General features: G+C 45.9%; 1 protein-coding gene across 1 annotated transcript; it reads left to right on the top strand.

The window, feature by feature from the left end:
• The first annotated feature begins 12627 nt into the window (after positions 1-12627).
• LOC129400055 (uncharacterized) lies at positions 12628-25383 on the top strand. The gene is made up of 2 exons (XM_055122814.1): positions 12628-12641; positions 24315-25383. The coding sequence occupies exons 1-2, from the start codon at positions 12634-12636 to the stop codon at positions 24937-24939; spliced, it is 633 nt and encodes a 210-aa protein (XP_054978789.1). The 5' UTR covers positions 12628-12633; the 3' UTR covers positions 24940-25383.
• The last annotated feature ends 200 nt before the right edge of the window (positions 25384-25583 follow it).

Here is a 25583-nt window from a genome sequence, read left to right as displayed (position 1 = left end):
AGAGGAATCCAGGCTTCTGTCTATAGATGTCTATATAAAGATTGTTTTTAGCTCCTAGGGGTGTGATTCAGCAGGTTTGAGGCCCACGTGTCCCATCAAAGAGCACCAGATAAAGTGGGGTTCCCTGCCTCTACATCAGTGCTTTCCAACAAATCTCTGCTGATGGACCAGTCTGTCACAAGCCAATAGATCTATAAATTATAAGAAAAGCTAAATAACTATAAATTAAGTAACCAAGGTACATAGTAGAATACAAGCTTGAATTTTTTTTTATTGAATCAACAGAATTATGCAATTTCTCTAAAAGATTCGATTGAATGAGAATATCTTTATTTCTCTTATGGGCTGGTGACTAGTCGACTGCAGGGAGTCCTAGCGCTTGCTCAAGGTTATATTCTAGATGACAGTGGGGGCAAGGAGAAGACAAAGGAGCTGCAGAGACACAGGTAACATAGCAGGACATACAGGTTGTTCCTGCTGCATTTGAGAAGGCTGCCTGACCCCTCAGGCAGAGCCTGGCAGGAGGCAGAGTCATCTAGGGCCACCTGGGATACAGGGCCCAGTCTTGGACTTTACACAGGCAAACTTTGATCTTATGCCAACACACCCGTGGGTCAAGCTTGACACTAGCTATTTGCAAAGATGATTTTAGAAATTACCCTACTTCCTTTCCTTATGTTGCTGTTATTTTTGTTACCATAATGTGGCCCCATGCATGTTAGTTACAGTGCTCACCAAGGGAGCAGACATCACACACTAAATTATGGTTCTGGTCATGGGTCGCATCTTTAGTGGTGGTGTTCTGAAATGGCACACTTTGCTGTGGCACCAAGGACCATCCATGGCAGTGCCCTTCCTAGCCCTGAGAATACTCAGCTCCTTGCCTGCAAGGTAGGTGCTCTGTCACTGAGTCACAGGCCTGGGCCCCAAGGTCACTCTTTTCTTTTTCTTCCTTTAAGACCAAGTTCCTCTTTCCAGAGAACAGGTAAAGTGATTACTCTGAGAATGCCTACTCTCTTTTTGGTCTGAATAAGATAGCATGAGAAGATTACCTAGGAAATAGAGAATGAGGATTTCCCCTTTCTTGCCATTGAGCACCTCTCTACGATGGCAATCCTCATGTCCCCAACACGTGCATATGGCTTTCCCTTGAAAGAACAGTCACACTTTTAGCTTGTATCCTCTCTCCATCACCACCTCAAGCACACAGGTTCAATATGTCACTTCATTTTCCAGGGTTTTGTTTGTTTGGTTTATGGGTCATATCCGGAGATGCCCAGAGACTATCCCGGCTGTGTGCTTAGGGGATGCTCTGCCAGGCAGAGCCAGGGAACGAGCCCAGGGTTACCACTTCAAAGCATGCTCTCTAGCCCTTTGTGATATCTCTCTGGTCTTTTAAAACACTTTTGATGATATCCCTAATCACCTTGATTGCAGCTGAATGATCTCTAGTTTTCATCGGTAATATTTGTGTCTGCTGACCCAGGCACAGATTTTGTTCAGGGATGACGAATCAGAAGTTGATTACTCCACTTTACCTGTTTACATAGCAGCCTTTGCCTCCTACTTATAAAACCCTGCCTTTCTTTGCCAAACTCCTACTCACCTTCGGGATTCAACTCTCGAGCTGGCTCCTGAGAAGTCTTCCTTGATGTTTCCCTCTCTGGGCTTAAGACTATTTGTACCCAGAAAATACATAACCCATGATGCTACGATACAATAATGCCACAATACAATGATGCTACAATACAATGATACCAAATCATTCATAATATAGACTCAAAAAAATAAAATTAACTTATTTTCTAGTTTCACTTTCAGGGTGATGGGTGGATGAGGGGCAGGGGCAGCTAAGGATGCCTTTGAGTCTTAGGAAGTCTTGGCAGTGGGTGTGGGGCGGAAGGGGGAAGGGAGTTGTCCTCTAAGTCCATCTAGAGCAATACCACTGCTGGGAATATATCCCAGAGAGGCAAAAAAGTATAATCGAAACAACATCTGCACATGTATGTTCATAGCAGCACTGTTTAAAATAGCCAGAATCTGGGAAAAACCCGAATGCCCTAGAACAGATGACTGGTTGAGGAAACTTTGGTACATCTATACAATGGAATACTATGCAGCTGTCAGAAAAAAGGAGGTCATGAATTTTGTATTTAAGTGGATCGGCATGAAAAGTTTCATGCTGAGTGAAATGAGTCAGAAAGAGAGAGACAGACATAGAAAGACTGCACTCATCTATGGTATATAGAATAACAGAGTGGGAGACTAACACCCAAGAATTGTAGAAACAAGTACCAGGAGGTTGACTCCATGGCTTGGAGGCTGGCCTCACATTCTGGGGAAAGGGCAACTCAGACAACTATAATGTAGTCGAAGGCCATGTGGGGGAAGGGAGTTGCGGGCTGAATGAGGGCTAGAGACTGAGCACAGTGGCCACTCAACACCTTTATTGCAAACCACAACAGCTAATTAGAGAGAGAGAATAGAAGGGAATGCCCTGCCACAGTGGCAGGGTGGGGTGCGGGGAGATGGGATTGGGGAGGGTGGGAGGGATGCTGGGTTTACTGGTGGTGGAGAATGGGCACTGGTGAAGGGATGGGTTCCCGAACTTTGTATGAGGGAAGCATAAGCACAAAAGTGTATAAATCTGTAAATGTGCCCTCACGGTGATTCACTAATTAAAAATAAATTAATTAATTAAAAAAAAGAAGAGGAGCATGATGATACAACTGGTGATTTAGGATAAATTAATTTTATGTTACTGAAGAAGGAAAGATTATATTTGAGCTGAGACTAAAGCGTGAAGACCAATAAGACAGGGACAATTTCTCCTTGTGGTGGACAAGAATACCTAAGATGTCCCATCAGTGCCCATCAGTGCAGGTGCCCACATTTACTTCCTCCTGTCAGATTCTGGTGTCACCTACCGCAGCCTTCCCAATGCTACCCCCACCCCCACCCCCCAGGTAAATAACTCTGGCCATGGTAATGAGTCTGATCTATACGTGCCAGAGGAAGAAATTTTGAAAGCCTGGTATTAATCCAGAAATGGAAGATAAGTGGTTCTCTTAAGAGTTTATTGCAGAGGCCTGGAGATATCCCAGTACCAGAGCAAGTTTTTAGAGGGGAGTTTGACCTCTAGCACTGCCCTACATGAAAAGCATGCTCCCACACGCACTGCATTTCAGAAGAGCCAGTGCCACAACCAGTGTGTACGTGACCCTCCAGTCATAACTAAAACAATACAAAAGGGAAGGTGAACAAATAAATACACTTTCAGAGTAAAATCTCACTGTTAATTACCTAAGTTTGTGTTAATTTATAGAAAGGGCAACTAGTACCTGAATGCTACTAGCACATTATATATAGTGATCTTTTGTTCAATGTTTGACAAATAATGCAGCATGTTACTAGAAAATCTATATTGTTCTTATTATGCATGATTTTCCTTCAGTCTCAAAATCTGTTAGTCTTTGTGCATGTGTGTGTGTGTGTGTGTCTGTGTGTGTGTGTGTGTGGTGCCAGAAATAAAATCCAGGTCTTCATCCACACAAAGCATTTGCTCTGCTAGTGAATTATATCCATAGACCCATAATATTTTAAATAAAAAATTAAGGTCATGCTTCACTCTGTTTAGATTAATTTTCTCAGAAATGAAGAAAATGTCCAATGTAAGTAAAGGAAATGTTCCTTTGCCCAAATCAGTAGATTTAAACCTTTTAATTCCAATCCATTTTTTATTTCTAGTTGCTAACTTCCTTAGAATCTTCTATTACCAGTAATACCTTCTATTACCAGTAATAATCTTCTATTACCAGCTCAGAGTAATATCAAAGCCATACAACCCAGAACACTCTTCTTCAAATCTAGACATCTGGGCATGAGAGAGAGAGAGAGAGAGAGAGAGAGACAGAGACAAAGACAGAGACAGACAGAGACAGAGAGACACAGAGAAATAGAGAGGGAAAGTGGGAGAGTGGGATCAGAGAAGGGGAGAAGGAGTAGAGGAGGGGGGGAGAAGAGAGAAAGGGAAGAAGGAAGATAGGGAGAGAAGGAGGACAAGAGGAGGGATGGGTGAGGGAAGAAGAAATGGAGGGAGAAAGAGAGAAGAAAAGCTTCTATCTGGCTTACATTTTTATGCCTAATCCTTTCATATTAGAGACCATGAAACTAGTAGACCAGTCTAAACAGAGTTGTGTCTTTTCTTTAAATGCAGATTCAGCTGTCCGTTAGTTTGAAAAATAATCACTATAATATATAGAAATCATATGTCAAGGGAATTTTCAATTAGAGAAAATTGGAAGTTCTGATGAACCATGAAAATTTAGCCCAATAGGAGTTTATAAACTGTCAAATTAACATATGGTATTAGTAAAGGAAAGTTAGGGCTCCACAGCTCAGGAGTTACAGCACTGGTAGAATTAAGTGAAGGAATTTGGAAACAGGCCACGAACAAAGACTATTTGACAAATCAAGATCTAAGAATCTCACTTTTCCCTTATTGGACCTCGGAAAGGCAGCCATGCTTCAGCTGAAGCGGATGTGCGAAGTAGGGTGTGAAGGAGAGCATGCAACCATTTTCTGCTTATAATGATTCATTTCTTGAGAACTGAGAGAAACGGATTCTATAGACCATGTCGGGGGAGAGGGGCCTGGGAAGAACCCAGCTTGGGGAGGGGACTGAACAAGTGCATGGGCAGCCAGAAATAACGCACAGAAACAAGAGTTCCCAAGCTTCTGAGTGAGTCAGATGAAAGATGTTAAAATTCACAGCTGTTGTTGGCACTTGCGGAAGCAGAAACACTCCTTTGGACAGACGCAGGAAAGAATACGAAGTTGAGGTGTTAAGAGCCCCTCACCTCCCACCCAGGACTAAAGAAAATTCCTGCAGAATAGCCTCATGTCCAACAACAAGGGTTGTCTAATTCAGTTCTCACACATCCATGCACAATGGCCTGTTACTCAAGCATCACAAATTGTGTATACAAATAAGTTTGACAGACATGGAAGCATGCTTATAATTTGATACTAACTGTTAAAAAGGGTTTTAAATTTATATATGTAGTATGAGTTCTGCTTCTTTTTGACGGGGGCTCTTCCAACCAGGTTTAGGGGACTCTTGACCCACTCCAAGTGACACTGGGAACCTTAAGGTGCTGAGAATCAAACCTGGAGTTGTCTACCTGCCAGGTTCTGACCCACGGAGCTATCTCTCTGGCGTTTAAAAATAATGTGTATGGGCCCACCTCCCACAGCCTGCCATGTTAACTCACCCCCCGGCCCTGCTCTACCAATTCCCAACTAAGTCTCCCAGGAGATGTGTGCCAAACAGCTAACATTCATGGAAACACCGGTCCCCACATCTGGAAACTCTAGAGGGCCCTCAGGAGGCGGGTGGGCCAGGTCCCCAGCCGCCACACCCATATCCACTGCAACCACACCCAGGGCTCAATTCCACTACTTCACAAATATTCTCTGCAGAGATGCCAATCTGAATAATATTAATAAATAAAAATAATAAAGAAACAAAATAATAAATGAAAAGAGCTGGAGTGATAGCACAGCAGGTAAGGTGTTTGCCTTGCACGCAGCCAACCTGGGTTCGATTTCTCCGCCCCTCTCGGAGCGCCCGGCAAGCTACCGAGAGTAGCTTGCCTGCATGGCAGAGCCTGGCAAGCTCCCTGTGGCGTATTCGATATGCCAAAAACAGTAACAACAAGTCTCACAATGGAGACATTACTGGTGCACACTTGAGCAAATCGATGAGCAACAGATGACAGTGATACAGTGAATACTACTACTACTACTACTACTAATAATAATAATAATAACAACAACAACAACAAAGCACTCAGGCTGTGAACTCTGGTGATTTTTGGAGTTAGGTGGGCAGCCTCCCCGCACTCTTACCACAGGAAGCCCCAGCAGCCGTGCCCACCCCTCACAGCCAGCACCACATCAACTCATTGGCCTAGACCAGGACTCTAAAGTCTTTGGACAACTCTTTAGCTCCCTCTCTCTCTTTTTTTTTTTTTTTTTTTTGCTTTTTGGGTCACACCCGGCGATGCACAGTAATTATTCCTGGCTCATGCACTCAGGAATTACTCCTGGCGGTGCTCGGAGGATCATATGAGATGCTGGAAATTGAGCCCGGGTCGGCTGCGTGCAAAGCAAACGCCCTACTTGCTGTGCTATTGCTCCAGCCCCTCAGACAACTCTTAATTCCTCAATACATTCCAAAAAGAAGGACACCAAATTAGGTGTGATAGTAACATAGACGTCAACTAAACTCAGGAAACAAAAGTGATAACACAGAAGGCTCAACTAGCAACAAACAGCTGAATGAATTCTTAGACCAGGACTTAATAGCCCCATGATCAGATATAGCAAGTTTCACATAAAATTTTTTTAAATATTATTGATTTTAATATTGGAGTTTGATATCTAATTTCAACCCTAGAATTATATCAGCAGTTCAATTGTATTAACAGTGGCTTTTGTCTACATTAAAACAAATTTTAAAAATTTTTAAATGATATGTATGGCTTTCGCCTTTCATGTGGCCAACCTGAGTTCGATTCCTCCGCCCCTCTCGGAGAGCCCGGCAAGCTACTGAGAGTATCGAGCCCTGGAGGCAGAGCCTGGCAAGCTATCTATGCGTATTGGATATGCCAAAAACAGTAACAATAAATCTCTCAATGAGAGACGTTACTGGTGCCCGCTCGAACAAATCGATGAGCAATGGGATGACACACACACTGTGTTTGGAAAGGATGTATAGATTGAACAAGAGTGTTTTTAAGCCATTCTGTATGGTAATGTAGGTTGTACATGTCATTTTTAAAAAACATTTGTCAAAACACAGAATAAACGAGACAGGGAGTGAACCCTAATGTAAGTTCAGTTAGTGATACTGTATCAGTATCAGTTCATCCCTTGTTGCCAGTATACCACACTAATGCAAAAGTAGAAGCTGGAGTTGGGAGTGAGGATAGAGAGTATGTGATATTTCGTACTTTCTGTTCATTTCATTTGTAAACCTAAAAAAAAAGTTAAAAAAAGAAGAAGAAGAAAGTAAAGTCTATTTTAAAAATCCATTAGTTAAAAAAAATACATGCCCAGAAACAAGGCTGGAGGGAAATGCAACAACATATAAGTCAGGCTGTGTAATCCTGTAAGATGGTGATACATAGACACTAAAGTTAGAGACTCAGATTGCCTGGGATCAAATTTTATGTGGTCTATTTATCACTTAGACAAGTTACTTCAACTCTCTGTATTTCAGTTTTCACATTTGTTAAAATGGGGAGTATAACATGACTTATTTCACAAGGCTTATTGTGAGCATTAAAGAGCATACAGTACTGAAAGCAATACTTAGAACATGGTGTTATCATCTTTGAAAGGGCTATATTAACTTACGAATCTATATCTGCTAATATTTCTCCAGTAGCACTGCACTGTAGCACTATTGTCCGGTTGTTCATCGATTTGCTCGAGCGGGCACCAGTAATGTCTCCATTGTGAGACTTGTTGTCACTGTTTTGGGCATATTGAATATGCCACGGGTTGCTTGCCAGGCTCAGCCATGCGGGCAGGATACTCTCGGTAGCTTGCCGGGCTCTCCGAGAGGGACGGGAGAATCAAATCCAGATTGCAAGGCAAATGCCCTACCCGCTGTGCTATCACTCCAGTCCATTTTCCCAGTACATATTATTATTATGGGAGGGGGACCACACCCAGTAGTGTTCAGGGTTCACTCCTGGCTGTGGGCTCAGGGATCACTCAGAGCTGAGGGTTCCATATGGAGTGTTGGGGATTGAACCCCTGAATTGGCTGCATGCCAAGCAAGAGCCTTCCCTGCCTTACTATTTCTCCATACATGCTAGGTATTCTCAAGTGCCTTAGTTCCATCTCTCCATGTGCAATGAGATAAGTATTGCCAGGAGTGGCCCTGAGTCACCAGCCCTTCGCCTTGTGTGAGATCTTAAAAATAAATAAAGAAAGAGTACAGGAACACAGTCCAGCCCTGACCATGCTCTCTTGGATCTATTGTCTGTCCCTTTGCCAGTTCACCTGCCACATCCCTGGGCTGGATCCCTGATAATGCATGAACACCTGAGCACCAGCAGGAGTAGTTTCTACTGGGTACGACAACAATAAGAAATAAAAATCCAATCTATGAGATTAGCAGCATCTCATAGATGAATAATATACTCTGGGTCCTATTAATATCCAAGTGTGTGTTCAGTGCAGTATTAGAAGTTCTGGGAAGACATTCCCAGATTTGACATTATTTGGTGGTGGGTGTTGGGGGTGGGGGGTGGGAAACAGACAGTGTGTACAACTTGTTGTGGGGGAGAGAAAGGGAAGAGTAGACTGCTGATGCTTGGGATAGCAGCATGCACAGGGCCAGGTTGATAACTGGAACCCAAACCTGAGCAGGAGAAATAAAAGAGATGGATCAGATGGGGATTCTGGACACCAGTGCTAGACATTTCCTTCTACTGAGGAAGATTCAAGAGACAAGAGCAGTCCTGGTGGCAGGTGAGCCTGCCTGGTGAAGTCCGTGGACCCAGTCTCTCTCTCAGCTCCCTTCTCTGCCCACCCAGGGCATGACTCCCAACCTTATGGTCTGAGCAGACTTTACAATCCTGTAGCCAGAGAGAGGATTTTGAAGTTGCTGTCGTGGTGGTAGTCTGGTCCTTGGCCCTGTGATTAGCAATATCAGAAAGAGGAATGTTAAAGACTCTCCAGGTAATATAAGACAGGAAAACGGGAATAGGACATACTTGTCTTAAGGATGTGAGGCCCTGGGCTGGATTCCTGATAATGCATGAACACCTGAGCACCAGCAGGAGTAGTTTCTACTGGGTGCGACAACAATAAAAAATAAAAATCCAATAAAATATGATAGAAAATTTAAAACCTTTCATCTAATGATTAGAGTTCTTGCACATTCATATTTCAGGATACCATAGGCAGATGGGATCAAGGAAAATTGGCAAAGCAGGTGCCCATGTTGAAAGAATGGACCTCAAAGTAACCTTGCATGACTACTGCAGAGGCTGGGATTGGATCTTGCTGCAAGGAAATCCAGGAAGTGCTGTCTTTGTTCTGCAGCAGCCTTGTTCCCAGAGAAAATGTGGGTTTCTTTGCTTTCTGGGACTAAGGTCCCATAGGCAGCAGTTCACTTTCTAAGCCACAAATATAATATCCACACTGTAACACAATTACAAAAATCCTTCCCATCTGTTGTTCCTATGTTGCCAATGTTTAACTTAATAAGTATTTGTTTTCCATGTTGTTTCTATTTTTATCATCAATCACAATAATTTATTGTACTGGTTGTTTTTGTTTGGGGGTCACACTCAGTGGTGTTTGGAGCTTACTTCTGTTCTGAGCTCAGCTCACTGTGGGGAACCATAAGTGGGCTAAGAGGGCTGGAGCTATAACACAGCGGATAGGGGATTTGCCTTGCCGGGTTCGACCCAGGTTTGATTCCTCCACCCCTCTTGGAGAGCCCAGCAAGCTACCGAGAGTATCCCACCCATACGGCAGAGCCTTGCAAGCTACCCATGGCATAGCCAATATGCCAAAAACAGTAACAAGCCTCACGATGGAGACGTTACTGGTGCCCGCTCGAGCAAATCGATGAGCAACAGGATGACAGTGATGACAGTGACATTGATACTAGTTGCTTTTGTTTAGGGGTCACACTCAATGGTGTTCGGGGCTTACTTCTGGTTCTGAGCTCAGCTCACTGTGGGGAACCCTAAGTGGAGCTAGGGATTGAACCAGGTCTTAGCTTGTGAACTTAACCCTGATACTTTGACCTTAAGAGAGAGAATAATGTAGGCACTTTGTTTAAAAAAATTATATTAACAGGGCTGGAGTGATAGCACAGCGGGTAGGGCGTTTGCCTTGCACGCGGCCGACCCGGGTTCAAATCCCAGCATCCCATATGGTCCCCTGCGCACCGCCAAGGGTGATTCCTGAGTGCATGAGCCAGGAGTGACCCCTGTGCATTGCTGGGTGAGACCCAAAAAGCAAAAAAAAAAAAAAATTATATTAGCTAGTAGGTGAATATCTCCATGGAGGACCACTGTCAAGCTGGGGCCATCCCCATCTCCCAGGACTCCAGAGTTGACGGCTGCCATCCATTGGGCTGCCAATTCCCTTCATAGCAGGGAAGCCTTGAAGAGTTGCTGCTAGCCTTGGGGACATGCTTGCAATTCCCATGAAAGGAGCCAGCGGCGTGTGCCTGGAACCCAAACACAGATACTGAAACTGTCAGGCCACATTACCCTGCCTCGTGTCTGCCAAGTGTTGACTCCTCCCAGCCCTCAGGTCTCTAGGAAAGCTCCAGATGATCTGCCGGCTCTCCCGAGTGGTTCTTGAGCTTGGGATCTGTGGCTGTGGTTAAAGCAGATGTGATGTGGTGTTCAAGTCTCCTCTGTGGGTCAAGTTTTTGGTCAGGCAACCATCAGACCTATACCTCGTGGAAGGCCTCATCTTCATCTGTGCACTAATTAGCCTCCTCTGAGCACTGCCCACTCCCCCCACGCCACCCCACTGCCAACAGAAGGGTCAGCTAGATACTTCTGTGTGCTCTTCAAGAATCTTAACTTTTTTAGACTATAGAAAAAACATGATGGCCACTCAATACTTCTATCGCAAACCACAACACCCAAAAGGAGAGAGAGAACAAAAGGGAATGCCCTGCTACAGAGGCGGGGGGCGGGGAGAGGCAGGAAATGGGATGGGGGTGGTGGGAGGGTTCCTGGGATCATTGGTGGTGGAGAATGGGCACTGGTGGAGGGATGGGTGCTGGATCATTATATGACTGAAACGCAAACACGAAAATTTGTAAGTATGTAACTACCTCACGGTGATTCACTAATAAAAAAAATACTTAACTTTTTTTGCTCTTCTTAAATATGTGACTCATAAGCACAGCTTTATGAACAATGCCAACTCCTGTTTGGAAAAATGCTGGTTCTATAGAAAGTAGTCAAGTTGTTTCTTGGTTTAAATTTTACTTTTTAAATTTTAAGCACCAAGATTTTCAATATTGGGAACAAAAGAGTTTTATGCATACAACATTCCAACATCTTAGTCTTTACTAGAAGGAAGTCAAGTTTGGGAATACAGCAGACATTTGTTGTGTGTTCTTAGCAAATGATCCAACTTCTGAAATAGGGCTGGTGAGGTAGTGCTTTACAAAATTTCAGCAAAATTTAAAAGAGGTAATACTCGCAAAGCACTTAGTCCAGTACCTGGTATGTGGTTTCAACACTTTATGGTAATGGTCTATTATATAGATTAAAAAGTAATCCAGTCATGTTTGATAGGAGAAGAGATTATTTTATTTATTTTAAAAATTTTATTAAAGTACCATGCTTTACGGAATTATTCATAGTTGAGTTTTTGATATTTAGTGTTCTAACATCAATCCTACCACCAGTGTTAACTTCCCCTCACCACTGTCCCCAGGTTCCCTTCCACCCACCCAGCCTGCCACCTTGACAGACACATTTTTAAGATGTGATTTGTGGTTTGAATCTCATGTTTTCAGTGTTGTTTACCCACTGTTTTAGGTACAGAGCTAATCCACTGATATACCCGAGGCCCTTGACCCCTGCCCTTTATTATTTCCTGTTTGCCTCTTCTTACTCTCCTTCTCGATTTCTTTCCTTCTCTGGCCACCTTCTCCTGTACGCTGAAGTCAAGGGTGATGGAGGCATCCCCCCTTTAATACATCACATTTCCTCATTCAGTTGTTCTACATCCCACAGATAAACAAACAGATTTGTTTGTCCTTTTGACTTACTGAATTTGCACATACCCCTATTTGTAGGTTGAAGTCCTAATCTACGGCTTTTCAGAATGTGACTATTTAAAGATGTTTTTTTAAAAAAGTAATTAAATTAAAATGACATCTTTAGAACTGACCCTAAGCCAATATGACTGATAGAATTTGAACAGGGACCCACACAGAGAGAGGTCCCAAAGGACAAAGGGGGCATAGTGAGAAAGCAGCTCTCTGCACAGAGGCAGGTCTCAGGAGAAAACCAGCAAACCTGCCAACTTTTTGATCTTGAACTTGCAGCCTCCAAAACTGTGAGGAAATACATTTCTCTTGCTCAACTGCCCCTGTCTGTGATACTTTGTTGTGGCAACCTTAGCAAATAAATACACAACCCAAATACACTGCTTTTCTTTCTCCATTCATAAAATGAAGATGATAATATGTCATACTTAGCTTAAAGGAGTGTCATGATGGTCAAAGAAACTAATCAATATAAATCACCTAGAACCTTCCAGAGGAAGGCATATTAGAAGACTGCTCCTGGAGTAGCAACTGGTACCCTTGACCGGGCATTTACTTGTGTTGTACCTCTGTTCACTTCCCGACTGCCCGTGGATTTACAAAACTTGAATTTAGAGGTTTCTGTAAACCTAATTATGTGGCATTGGTAATGTTGATCTGCTACAGTGGGGTTGTAACTATTCCTTACTTAAGCTTTGCCTCAGTGCAAGCAACTCAAGTCACTGAAGATAGGAAGATGTGATGTGAGCACATGGCATAGAGAGAACATAAGCATGGAAGAGGAGGGGACGAGAGTCAGGATGGAGAGGTAAGTCTTCTGTATTTTTTTTTCTTTCTGAGTCACACCCAGCAATGCTCAGGGGTTACTCCTGGCTTTGCACTCAGGAATCACTCCTGGCGGTGCTTGGGGGACTATATAGGATGCCGGGGATCGAACCCAGATCGGCTGCATGCAAGGCAAACACCCTATCCTCTGTACTATTGCTCCAGCCCCTAGAGAGATAAGTCATCTTCATATGTGTATACCACAAACTTCGTGTTGGCAGCAGAAAGAGCCACGGTAAGTTTTTAATGAGGCAAGAGATGTGATCATCTGCATAAATACCACTCTGGTAGTTGTGGAGCATAGGTTTGGGGAGAGGGTGAGCATAAGTCAAGGACCAGTTTTAGATCCTCAAAATAAAACAGAAGCCTAAGATGTGCATGAGCCAGGGTGAAAACTGTGAGTATAAAACAGAACAGTTGAGAAGTTAACGCATTGATGCCAAGCACTTTAATTTGTGTTTCTCACCATCTGGTGATTTCATTAATAATGCTCCACTATGTCAGATGGGGATGGCGCCAAGTTAAAATGTAATATGAACTTTCAGCAACAATAATCATTTCTGTTGGTACAGTCTGTCCAATGGGACAACCATGTATGTACCATCCATGGTACACATTGCGTCAACTTGTTAAGTGAATGGGAACAGAGAGGCTCAATCAGTTATGATGTGCCTCAGTTGGGACCCAGTTTTCTTTAGTCTGGTCATTTCCGGGTCTGGGGAGAAGTAGAGGCTAGAACCCTGTGGCGTGAGGGACTGGACCCTGAGAGTTGTCCAGTTGGGGGAGGAGACCATGAGACCCCAGGCCCCAGGGGAGGGGAGCCTGTCACTGTGTTGTGCTGGAGGCTGCGCTGTGCTGGGTACTGCAGAGCTGAGCAAGCTGCGGGTGGAAGCACATGCCAGGGATTGGGAGTTTAAGATTCATTCATGACCTTTGTCAGACAGTCACAAGGAAGAGGTGGGAGTGGAAAGCAGATGACAGTGAGTTGAGGAGAGAGTGGGAAGCAGAGACAGAGTGAAGGCAGGTCACAAGGAGCTTAGCTCATTCAGGAAAATAAGAGAACTAGGGACACGAAAGGAGTAAGCGAGGAAGCAAAGTACGGGAAGGCTTTGGAAAGAACGCAGCACTAACTATTGTGTGTCATGGGCTTTGTGTCCCCCAGAAAGTTACTGGTCTCTTTAAAATGTCACAGTGAGGGGGCCAGAGAGATAGCACATAGGTTAAAGTGATGGCTTTGCCTGTAGCTGGTCCTGATTCAAATGCCGGACACCATACACAGTACCCTGAGCCACCAGCTAGCAATAAGACCTGAGCACAGCCAGGTATGCAGTGCTCTCCAAACAGAAACAAAAACAAAAGTCTGGGGCTGGAGTGATAGCATAGCGGGTGGGGCGTTTGCCTTGCACACGGCCCACCCGGGTTCAAATTCCAGCATCCCATATGATCCCCTGAGCACCGCCAGGAGTAATTCCTGAGTGCAGAGCCAGGAGTAACCCCTGTGCATCACCAGGTGTGACCCAAAAACCAAAAAAAAGAAAAAAGTCTAAGATGCTTGTCTTGCCCATGGCTGATTTGCACCGTTTGATCCCTGGCACCACAGATAGTCCCCTTTACGCCACCAGGCATGATCACTGAGATTGAACACAGAACCAGGAGTAAGCCCTGAGTTCCAACACGTAACCCACATACCCAAAATAGTTTTAAAATCCTAACCCTGGAGCCAGAAAGATAGTTCAATGGGATCAGTTCATACTTTGTGTGCAGGAGGCCAATGTTTCAACTCCAGCACCACAAGGGATACCCTGGAATACCACAGGGAGTGGCCCCTAGCACTGAGGCAGGGGTTGGTTGCCCCCTGAATACCATCAGGTGTGTCTTTCTGAAAAAAAAAATGTAAATGCTTTAACAGGCATCACACACTTAGAAGCTTAACACTATGTCATTAGCTTATTAGACAATCCTTTTGAAACTCTCGTGCCAGAAACCAGGGATGATGACCAAGTGTATATCGCTTAGTCTAGTACAATGCCACTCTGAGATGCTGCTGTGAGGGGCGGGACAAACTGTGGTGAGGCCTGTGGGAAAGGGAAGAATTTAGATGCCAATCTTGTGTGACGTTCCTCCAAGTTGACTCAGTCTATAATTTAGAACCACACATAAAATTGCTTTTTTGGAGAAAGACTCAAAAGGATTGAATTGAAACTTTTTTTCTTTCCAAAACCAGAAAGCAAAGAGCGCCCAGATCAAATCATTTAGAAAGGGAGGGGGCTCCCTTCCCCCCTCGCTCATTTCCTGGCGCTGTTAAGAATTAAGTCTCCTGGCAGCTGGGTTTTTCCTTTCAGTCTTGGTCCCCATGAAGAGTCTCTGGTTCATTTCATTCCAGATGTTTTCCCCTAACCTGTCTTTCACAAAAAAACCCACAAAATTATTTTTGCACATGGTTTGGTGGCTTCCAAATAAAACAAAATACCTAAACTGGGCTGTTGACTCCTGAGTTATGAGTCTTACCTGGGGTGATGGGAGAATGGAAGACAGAGGCGATGGGCAAGCAAAGCTTCTGAAGCTCGCCCTGTGGGCTGGCCGGTCTTCCCTCCTCTTCTACTTCTTGGGCACTGTTACATAGAGTGAATATGTGTCCTTCCCATCCTCCAAATTTAGATAGTGAAGATGTATCCTCCCATGGGACCATATACAGAAACGGGACCCATTAAAGAGGAAATTAAAGTAAAATGAGGGGTCAGAGATGTGGCCCAAAGGCTCCCAAGTGCCACTATGATCAGCCCCACAGGAACTTTACCATGAAATTTGGTTGTTGACTAATAGTAGCCCTTGGAACCTCCTGAACAATTCTTGGGAGCCACCCAGTTACAAAACCTTTTGGAGAAAAAACAACTATAGATCCTTGGTTGAATTTTGTCAGCATCCTCTCCCCTTGAGCTCTTCTGATTCAGTGGTTCATGCTTAGATAAGCCCAAACACACCACCACCCCTCCCAGTTCATGCACAAATAGGAACCCTCCAAGCCATAATCCAGGGGCTTTCAATTTTTTGTACTAAGATCCTCCTCGGAGAAGCTCAGTCAAATACAGTTTTCCAAGACTCACCCTGCTCCCACTCCACAGATCTGGGAGTAAGACCCCGGAAACAGCACACTTATGGTTTTTGTTGCTAATGTAAGCAACCCAGAGATGTTTTAAGTGAAAAGCTAAAACAAAAACAATCTCCTCTCCTTTTTTTTCCTAACCTAGTTCTCCTCCTTAGGAGCAAACACTGTTAATGGTTTTACATAACTTCTTTCAGAAGTTGCATTTTTTTTTTAGAAATCATACGCATCTTCTTTCCCAGATATATTCTGATCACACTTGTTATTTTATTTTATTATTTTTTGCTTTTTGGGTCACACCTGGCAATTCACAGGGTTTACTCCTGGCTCATGCACTCAAGAATTACTCCTTGCAGTGCTCAGGGGACCATATGGGATGCTGGGAATTGAACCCAGGTCAGCCGAGTGCAAGGCAAACACCTTACCCACTCTGCTATCACTCCAGCCCCCTTGTTATTTTTTATTTCTGATAAATTGAGGAGAACATCCCACATCACTATGTTGCTGCCCATGAGGACGGTCCTCTCTGCAGTGCTTTGGAGTTCATGGGGTTAGGGAAGGGCTGCTGGAGAGGGGGCCCCTCCGTGGGAGGAAAGCTGGAGAGATGTGGGTCCACGTGGTTGAAGATGTTCTCTAACTTCATGATCCCCTTAAGAAAAGATGTCTCTTGGGGCTAGAGCGATAGTACAGTGGGTAGTGCGTTTGCCCTGCAAACGGACTGCAGACCCGGTTCGATTCCTGGCATCCCATATGGTCCCCCAACACCGCCAGGAGTAATTCCTAAGTGCAGAGCCAGAAGTAACTCCTGAGAATCACTGGTGTGACCCAAAAAGCAAAAAAAAAAAAAAAAAATCACCAAAAAAATTTTTTAAAAAAGAAAATGTCTCTTTGGAAACTTTTCCATAAATGGCATTGAGATTGGCTGCCTGCTTATGCAGACCTGCCTTGGCTGAGCTATTCCATCTTCTGCACATTGCTTTTCTTGAGCATTCGCTTTGCTTAGGAGTTAATTTAGAACAACTGACTATAAAGTAATACCAAGCTAACAACATAGTATAAAACCCTGCCCAGGTAATTTATTAAAGAAAGCCTGGACAAAAGGCAGGAAAATGCCCTACCTGCTGTGCTATAGCTCCAGCCCCAAGAAAAAAGGGTTTTTATCCAATGGGATAGCAAAGCTCTAGTAGAACGAGCCAAATCTCCTGTCATGGTCTGATGCCCCAGACTCATCCTCTTTCTTCTCAGGGAGCAAAGAAAGCAATATATCTAATTTTTTTTCCAGTTCAGTTCACTGACAACCTTGTTGATTTGGTCCTGGTCTGCCTCCATGTCCACGCTGTCCAGGAACTTTTTCGTATCCTTGGCACTGGGGGAGGCACTGGTCTTGAGGGTGGCCAGCAACAAGGTGAATCAATGCATAGCAACTGGGCTGCAGGGCAACTGGTGCTTGCAAGCAGCCCTCTGGCTTCTGGTACTCCTGTACTTTTCCTGCCCAGCCCCTCTTATTCTTTAACGTATGGGCACCAGGCATGATCAGAATTAACTCCTGGCTCTGCGCTCAGGGGTCACTCCTGGTGGTGCTTGAAAACCATATGCAGTGCCAGGATGGTAACTTTCTGGTCCTTCAGGATCTATTTTTATTCCTTATTCCTTCTCTGAACTCTGGTGGTTCTCAGAGAACCATTTTTGGTGCTGGGGATTGAACCAGGGTCTCCCACCCACAAAGCAGACATCCTGCCCACCGGGCTATCTCTCTAGCCGCTGGCATGTGATTCTCCCCTTCACCCCTTTTTCAGTAACATCTGGCAATGCTCAGGGGTCATTCTTGGCTCTGCTCTTAGGAATTACTCCTGGTGGTGCTCCACGGACCATATGGGATGTCGGGATTGAACCCAGGTCAAGTGCGTGCAAGGCAAATTGTACTATTTGCTGTACTATTGCTCCAGCCCCTGGCATATGATTCTTGATTTGTATTTTATTTACTTACTATCGGTTGGGGGGTTGAGCCATTGCCAACGGTGCTCAGGAGCTGCTTTTAGCTCTATGCTTGCAAGGGTTGGGGTCTCCTGCATGGAAAGTGTATGCTAAACTTATTGAACACTCTCTCTCTGGCCAATTCAGTTGAGCTTTTACCCAACATGGGTACCAATTTCCTTTTCTATGAAATGTGATGAGTCAGTTAAATGATTTTTAAGATCCTCCAGGCTTTAAAATTCTAGGTTTCATGATGACTCTCATACACAACCACATGGGAATCATGAAAAAATTAAAAAAAAAAAAAAGCTGACCCTGAATTAAATTACTTGGAAAACAAGTGGCATAACCCCATTCCTCAGCAGGGTACTTCCTATTTATATTGTTGCTTTCCTGAATTGCGTAGTTCTTTTTCTCTAGAATCTTTCTGTAATGATGAAGATTGAGAGCATTTGGCCTTGCCAGTTTGAGCTTGTTTTCTTCCACAGTCACCACCACCCTGCCACTTACTTCACAAGACTATTACCCAAGTGAGTGCATTGTGATGATAATTATGTCCCATGTATGTATAGCTTGAACAGCGTTCCCCAAATTATACTTTAGAAAGCAAAAGAGTGTTTCCAGAAGAATCATGCGGAGTTGAGTTCTGCCCTGCAGTGGCTGCTATTTGGTTGCAAACAGAAACAGTCTTGGGCTAATTTAGGTACAAAGAGGAAATGTTGTGGCTAATTCATAGACTCTCCTTTGGGGAGCACTAAACATTCACTACCTGGGGCAGATCCGAAGGAGGTGCTTCGATGGTGCCTGCTTGGCCTGCAAAGAAGACAGCACTTGTCCTGGTGTGGCAGGGCCTTCACCCACAATCCCTAACCACCTTGTGTTTGTACTTGCCTCCCGAAAGGTCAAAGTTTTGAGCAACCAGAAAACAGAAAGAGACTCACATCTTCGTCAACTGGCTTTGCAAGTCAAGGATGGAGGCTCCCAGATAAGAAGTCTGGCCAAAACTGGGACACTGAAGGCCAAGGAAAAGAGCCTCAATTCTTGTCTATCCTCAGAGATGAAAATCGAGTCCAGTTGGACCCTTGAACTGAGTTGAGACATTGAAAATGACCAAGTGTCTCAAAGGAAGCATAGAATAAGCATATCTAGGCGCTGAGCCACCCAAGTGTTTGTGACAGGGTCCTACCACCTACAGCAATTAGCAAAGGGGCCTTGGTAATATGAGGGAGGGGGCAACATTCACCTTGGAGTCAGTTGTGCCCATTCAGTGGAACCCCAAGGAAGATCTCAGCCAGGGCCTGCAGCTGTTCTCCCCACCCCTCTGTGCCACCATGGACCCCTGAGATTAACCCAGAGTTGGAGCATCCCCAAATCCCTTGTCACCTCTAGAGGGTTAGGGGCACTCCCAGCTCCCAGCTGTCATTCTGGTGACAGCAGTAAGGGAGAGAGAAGGCTTGGATCATTTTGACACCTCTGATTTTGACGACGTTGAGAGCCTTCAATTTGACTTTGGGAGGTGGGAGGGCAAGTGTGCAGATACGGCGAAATACAGGGAGAACAGCTCAGGGACAAACCTAAGTAGGGGCTCTCCTGATGCTCAAGAATGCCCCAGAATATCTCTGGTGGAGCTTGGGGTGTGGAAAGTGCTGGCGATAGTGTGTCGTTATGTCATTAGGTGGGACGCCTGAGCCGTGACCTCCATTCACGTGGACTCATTTGTCTGCTAGCCACTGGGCTTGAGACGTGCACACAGACAGCCTCACACTGGATTCTCATTACATGCCTCTGAGGTTAGCAGAGCAAGTTCTAAAAGACTATTTTTTTTTTCTAATGTGGAAGAAACTGAGGCTCTGAAATAAAAAGGATTTGCTGAGGCCACTTGGCCGGAGGCCCTCGGGGCTTGTTTTCCTGATCCGGAGCCCCGCATCCTCTTCACCGTCCAGCACTTTTTCCTTTGTTGACACCTCCATTATTAGAGCACCTGTATATTCTTAGTGAACAATGGTTGACATAAATAAATGCTCAGCCATTTCCCCACATTTCCGGACAGCTCTGCCGCAGATGGCAGAGTCCTTTCTCTGAAGGCGCGGCCTGAAAAAGATGTTTCCCAGAGTGGAGCGGGCGCTTCAGAATGAATCAGCACAGAGCAGCAGATCCTGGCTTTGCAGGGGATGGAATGTTCTGCAGAGAAGAGGGCCGGGCCAAGACCCGGAGGGACGGAAAGCCAGGGTTGCGTTTCCGGGGCCTGGGTAGGGGGCTTCTGCTGTGCCAGGGAACAGGTGTTTGGACTCAGGCCCCCAGGGAGAGCGCCGGCTGCCAAAACTGACCCAAGCTCTGACTGTGTTATTCCTAGGCCAGAAGCCTGTCCTGGCTTTGAGGTCCAGGCCAAGAAGGGGGAAGGGGACGGCTGCCTTCAGGGCTGGTCTGGAATTCTCCCCCTATGTGCCGAGCCAAGGAACAGGATCAAAAATAGATCCTGGAAGAAAAGAAGAGGTCAGAGGCGAAGAACGGAAGCTGCTTGTGTCCGGGGGCAGGTTGTAGTAGAATCGGGGCACGGGGGATGGTGTCAGGGCCCGAGGGGATGACGAGTAAAGTGAGGAGTTCCTTGTGCCTAACAGAAGGTGGGTGATTAGGACCATTTGGAGAAGTCACTGCTTTAGTAACCCAGCAGCCGACGCAGTCCTTCGGGAAGGGAGGGGGCAGCTGCAGCAGGCAGGGCAGCGCAGGAGGTTCTTTGTGGCTGAACCCCTTTGGGTTTCCTCAAGTCTCAGTGGCAGGGTCGCTCTGCCTCCAAGCCCACCCGGCCCCTCCTCCTCTGTTGCTTTTCCATCTGCCCAGAGAACTCAGGGCATAAAGCCTTTCAAGCAGGGACCTCTGAGAGCCTTCCAGTTGTCTGCCCAAAAGGGAAATGGGAGCATTGCTCTAGGGGTTGAAAAGTCTAACTCCCCAACAGGTTAGAGAGCCCGTTTCAAAGCCCGTTTCAAATGAAGATAAAGTAAGAAGAAAAAGCGAAGTTAACTCAATTACTCAAGAAAATTAGTCTGGTGACCTTAATCAATTTGTTTAGTTGCTAACCTTTAAAAGACAGATCCTGCATGTGGTAAGACTGTGTACATTTCGTAACTTCAAGTACATGTTTACAGTTTGTGAAACTTGTGGCTGCTTTGCTCAAAGACACGAGGGACTTGTGCTCAGTTCAAGGGGAAACTGGGGTGCAAGGAAGAGACTGAGGCTCCAGGTGCCGTGCTCTCTTGGGGCTTGACTTCCAGGCTCCAACTGGGTCCTGGGGTTCTGGGCAGCTTGGTTGGCTTTTGGGGATTTCCTCTTGATTGATGGAACCCAACTTTTCACTAAGAACTTTTTCTCCCTCCCTCCCTCCTTCCTTCCCTCCTTCTTTCCCTCCTTCCTTCCCTCCTTCTTTCCCTCCTTCCTTCCCTCCTTCCTTCCTTCTTTCCTTCCTCCCTTCCTCCCTCCCTCCCTCCCTCCCTTCCTCCCTCCCTCTCTTCCTCCCTCCCTCTCTTCCTTCCTTCCTACCTTTCTTTCTTTTTTCTTTCTTTCTTTCTTTCTTCCTCCCTCCCTCTCTTCCTTCCTTCCTACCTTTCTTTCTTTTTTCTTTCTTTCTTTCTTTCTTTCTCTCCTTCCTTCCTTCCTTCCTTCCTTCCTTCCTTCCTTCCTTCCTTCCTTCCTTCCTTCCTTCCTTCCTTCCTTCCTTCCTTCCTTCCTTCCTTCCTTCCTTCCTTCCCTGGCTGCCTTTCTTTCCTTCTCCTTCCTTCCATTCATACTTCCTTCCTTTTTTTCCCTCCTGCGTCCTTCCAGTCCCTGCCCCCATCCCCTCTGGCACCTGTTTTTTTTCCTTTTCCTTTTTGCTTCCCTTTTGCCAATGTGCGCAGCAGCCTAAGGACCACTTCTGAGGGTACTCAGGTTGGAGGGGCAGGTTTGGTGTCCTTCTATGCATTTCTCAGACCCTCCCTGCAGCAATAAGGCCACCCGGGACACACCCAGTGATGTTTGTGAAGAACAGTGCTGGGAACAGAATTTGTGACCTAGTGCCGACAAGGCATGCATCTCACCCCTGAGCTATCTCCCTGGCCCTCCAGGTCCTTTTCTTTCTTTTTTTAAAAAAAATTAAATCACTGGTGCTCTCTGTCGAGATGTGACCTGGGTGACCACACGTTTGTGTGGCTGCTCTGCGGCTGATCGACCACGATCCGGAGGCCAGCTAGACTACTTTTGGTACCAGCAGCTGCTCGCAGAAATGTCTCTAGACCGTGAACTAAGTCATAGCCCCATGCTGCCCAGGAAGGGAAATGATGCAATTTTAACATAAATCTCCCTGGACTTAGTTACTAAAATACTAAAATACAGAAATCCCAAACCGCGCAGCCACAATTGTGGCCACACAACTTCATATCTCTTCATTCTCAGCAATGGAAAACTAATTATCAAATGCTTTTTAGCAGGGCTGTTTTTTGGGGGAAAAACTCCAACAACAATAGTGAGTTTTGTGTTGAAATATGGAATGTAATCAAGGTAAAGAGAAAGTGAAGTGAAACTTATCAGCCACGCAGGTAGGTGTGGGGGGTGGGGGTGGGAGGTATACTGGGGTTTTTGGTGGTGGAATATGTGCACTGGTGAAGGGACGCGTGTTCGAGCATTGTATAACTGAGACATAAGCCTTAAAGCTTTGTAACTTTCCACAGGGTGATTCAATAAAATAAATAAATTTTTAAAAAATTAAAAAATTAAATCACCATGAGGTGCATAATTAGAAAGTTATTGATGATTGGGTTTTGGTCATACAATGTTCCAACACCCATCCTTTCGCCAGTGTATATTTCCCACCACCAATGTCCCCAGTTTCCCTCCTTCCACCCCCTTCTCACCCCCTTGAATCTGCCAATATGGCAGGTACTTCCCCCCCCTTTCTCTCTCTCTCTTTCCCTTTGGGCATTATGGTTTGCAATACATGCACTGAAAGGTATATCCCTTTTCCTACTTCCAGAACTCAGTTTTTGTCCAGAATGATCACTTCCAACTATTATTCTCACCGTGGTCCCTTCCCCATCCTAACTGCCCTCTCCCCACCACTTGTGGCAAGTTTCCAATCACGGGCCAGTACTCCTAACCCAGTCTACTTTCCTTGGGTAATAGTCTCATACTGTGTTTTTTATATTCCTCCAGGTTTTCTGAACATTGATGTCACACAATCCTGTGGGATCCCAGCAGCTGTCCCCTCCTCTGGAAGAGGAATTCACTGGCTGAAGTTTCCTTTCCTCACTTCCTTCCTCTCTCACTTCCTTCTGTCCATGTAGAATGAAAGAGTCGGGCTGGCTCATCTCCAAGTCCCTTCCTGCTCTGACTGCCCCTAGGGTCTAATGTAGGGACTACTGGGATATTTGGGCAGGGGCTCCTCCCTGGAACCACAAGGGGAGAGTGTGGTGCCCAGACATGCTCGTTCCACACAGCCCTTTTCCTACCAGGGCTGAGGTGGTTTTCAGAACAAAGCCGGAAAGTCAAAGGGGCCCGGGCGGAAGCCATGGCAAATAGAGCGAGGGCAGCAGGCGGGTGTTCAAGGAACCAAGTTAGCATCTGAGGACAGGCCCATCAGACGAGGCTGTTTGTGAAGTGGATGTGTCATCCTGTTCTCTCGGGCGAACAAGCAGCTCATTGTTCTCGAAAACAGCAGCTGCTTCTGCACAGCATTCAGCGTTTGGGTGTGCCCACTTAGGGAACCTCGTTTTCAGCAGGAGACACGAAGTCTTCCTCTCCCAAGAAATGGGAGGCCCCTCACCGCAGGGAACTCGTGCCCTTTCGCTGCCGTCTGCTGAAAGCTTAGCAGTTTCCAACCGCACCACCTGCTAATCGACAGTTCTGGAGCTCAGACGTCCCACCTGGGTCCCACTTTACCCCAGGATCTATCTCCTTTCTGGACATGTCTCTGGTGCTTCCAGGGCACAGAACTCAGGCCCCAGAGGCTGTAGGGCTGATGTCGCATTTCCTCCCTAGTTATCAGTTAGGGGCTGCCCTGGAGACCTCGCTCGGGATCTGTACAGTCAGAGAGCCTCTCTCAGCCCTATAACTCTGGCCCTGCGACTTTCACCTCTCTTCCATTGACTACCCCCCCATAAGTCCCACCCCCACCCCGCCACACACACAAGGCTGTGAAGAGCCCTCTACCTTCAAGGACCCTGGCAATGAGCTTGGATCCACCCCCATAACTATTTAACTATTGTAACCTGGCATGATCTCCCCCCTCCGTAAGTGCCTTTGCCAGGTGTGGATCTTGATCACAGGTTCTGAGCAGTGGAGCCTGCTGATATTCTGCCTCCCACGGTCAGGCTGGAATCTGGGCCCTGGGCTGGCAATTCACATCTCTCTGAGACACTGTATGAACCACATTTGCCAGGTGACTGCTGGGTATCATGCAAAGTAAGACTTGAGTGTGTCAGTCCCGGCTGCTTTGTGGTCAAGCCATCAGATTCACTGAGTAATTAATGTTCACAGGACTCTGTGAGATACAATTATGTAGACTCCCTCATACTCATAAAGCTTTTCTTTCTTCTTTTTTTTTTTAACAAGATCTAACACAAACGGAACCCACTCGGCCTGCTTTTCCTGTTTTAGCTTTGCTGGGCACAATCTGGACCCTTCTGGAACTTCGTCCACTATCAAGTTGCTTCGCCATCAACTTCCCATCCTCCCTCCACCAGTGTGCTTTGGTCTCTTTTCATTTCAGACCTACAGGCTGAATCCACAAAAGAATGCCGCCTTCACTCCTGGCACCCTTTCCCGCCATGCTCGGGGCCTCCACCTCCCCAGGGGCCTGGTATCAGCTCCTACCCGGCTCCAAGCCCCTCTGCACAGTGCAGCTGGGGGAAGCCCCATGCCTGATTCTGATTGCTTCAGGGCACCAGGCTCTCAGGCTACCTCATACCAGCCTTCACTTGGTTTTTGGGTACCAGAAAGGACTCGCAGCCTGGCTGAGGGCCTACTGCTGAATGAATGCCCTGACGCGCCCCCCCCAATGAGCTGGTCTACTCCCTCTGAACCACCCCATCCAAGCCTCTTTCCTAAGAAAGGAGAATGTTGGTTGTTCAAAGGAGTTTCTCTGGTTGTCTGGAGATTCCAACTTGTCAAAGGCAGAGAACAAAATCTTTGGGGCCAGGAAGCCACCCATCTACCCACAGAAGCTGAAATTTCCTGAGTGACAGAGAACCATGCTGCTTCCTTTGCCCAGCTCACGATCTAAATGGAGCGGCTGTGGGGTGGGGGTGGAGGAGAGGGCTTGGGAGAGACTGGCTGAGGTCGGTGTGGGTGTATTCTCACTACCCCCACAGTTTCCCTTCACCTCTAGGTATGTGAGAAGGGTGTCAGGGAGCTTGCCGTGTCCCTTTTGCAGTTTGAGCAGACATAAAGACTGGAGTGAGAAGCAGGGTTGCATGGCTGTGTAGGGAGGTGGGGTGAAGGCACTTGGTTTCTGGGGACTGGATGTGGGTCACATTCCCTCCTTGGAGGGCATCTACCCCCAGAGGGCTGTGCTGGTGTATGGGAACAGAGACGGTGTAGCTAAAGGGACCCCTGGAAAACCAGCTGAGTTCCTGCAGTCCTCCACCCCCAGACTCACAATGAAACTGGAGCTGAGATAGCATTGTAATGTGTAATAAAAATGCCACTGGCATTTGAGTTTCAGATAAGACAAATAGATGTGTTTTTACTGTCACATGCCACATTTGAGCTATACTAAAAGAAAGTATTGTTGATGTAAGCTTCAAATTTATCTGGGCATTTCTGTTCTTGTTGTTTTGACAAGTTAGGGGGGGCATAGGGAAGGATGCAGAGGGGTCACAT

Source organism: Sorex araneus, chromosome X (genome assembly GCF_027595985.1).
Source record: "Sorex araneus isolate mSorAra2 chromosome X, mSorAra2.pri, whole genome shotgun sequence".
NCBI classification, from domain to species: Eukaryota; Metazoa; Chordata; class Mammalia; order Eulipotyphla; family Soricidae; genus Sorex; species Sorex araneus.
The sequence above is the reverse complement of the archived record's forward strand: the minus strand, read 5'-3'. Positions and strand labels throughout refer to the sequence as shown.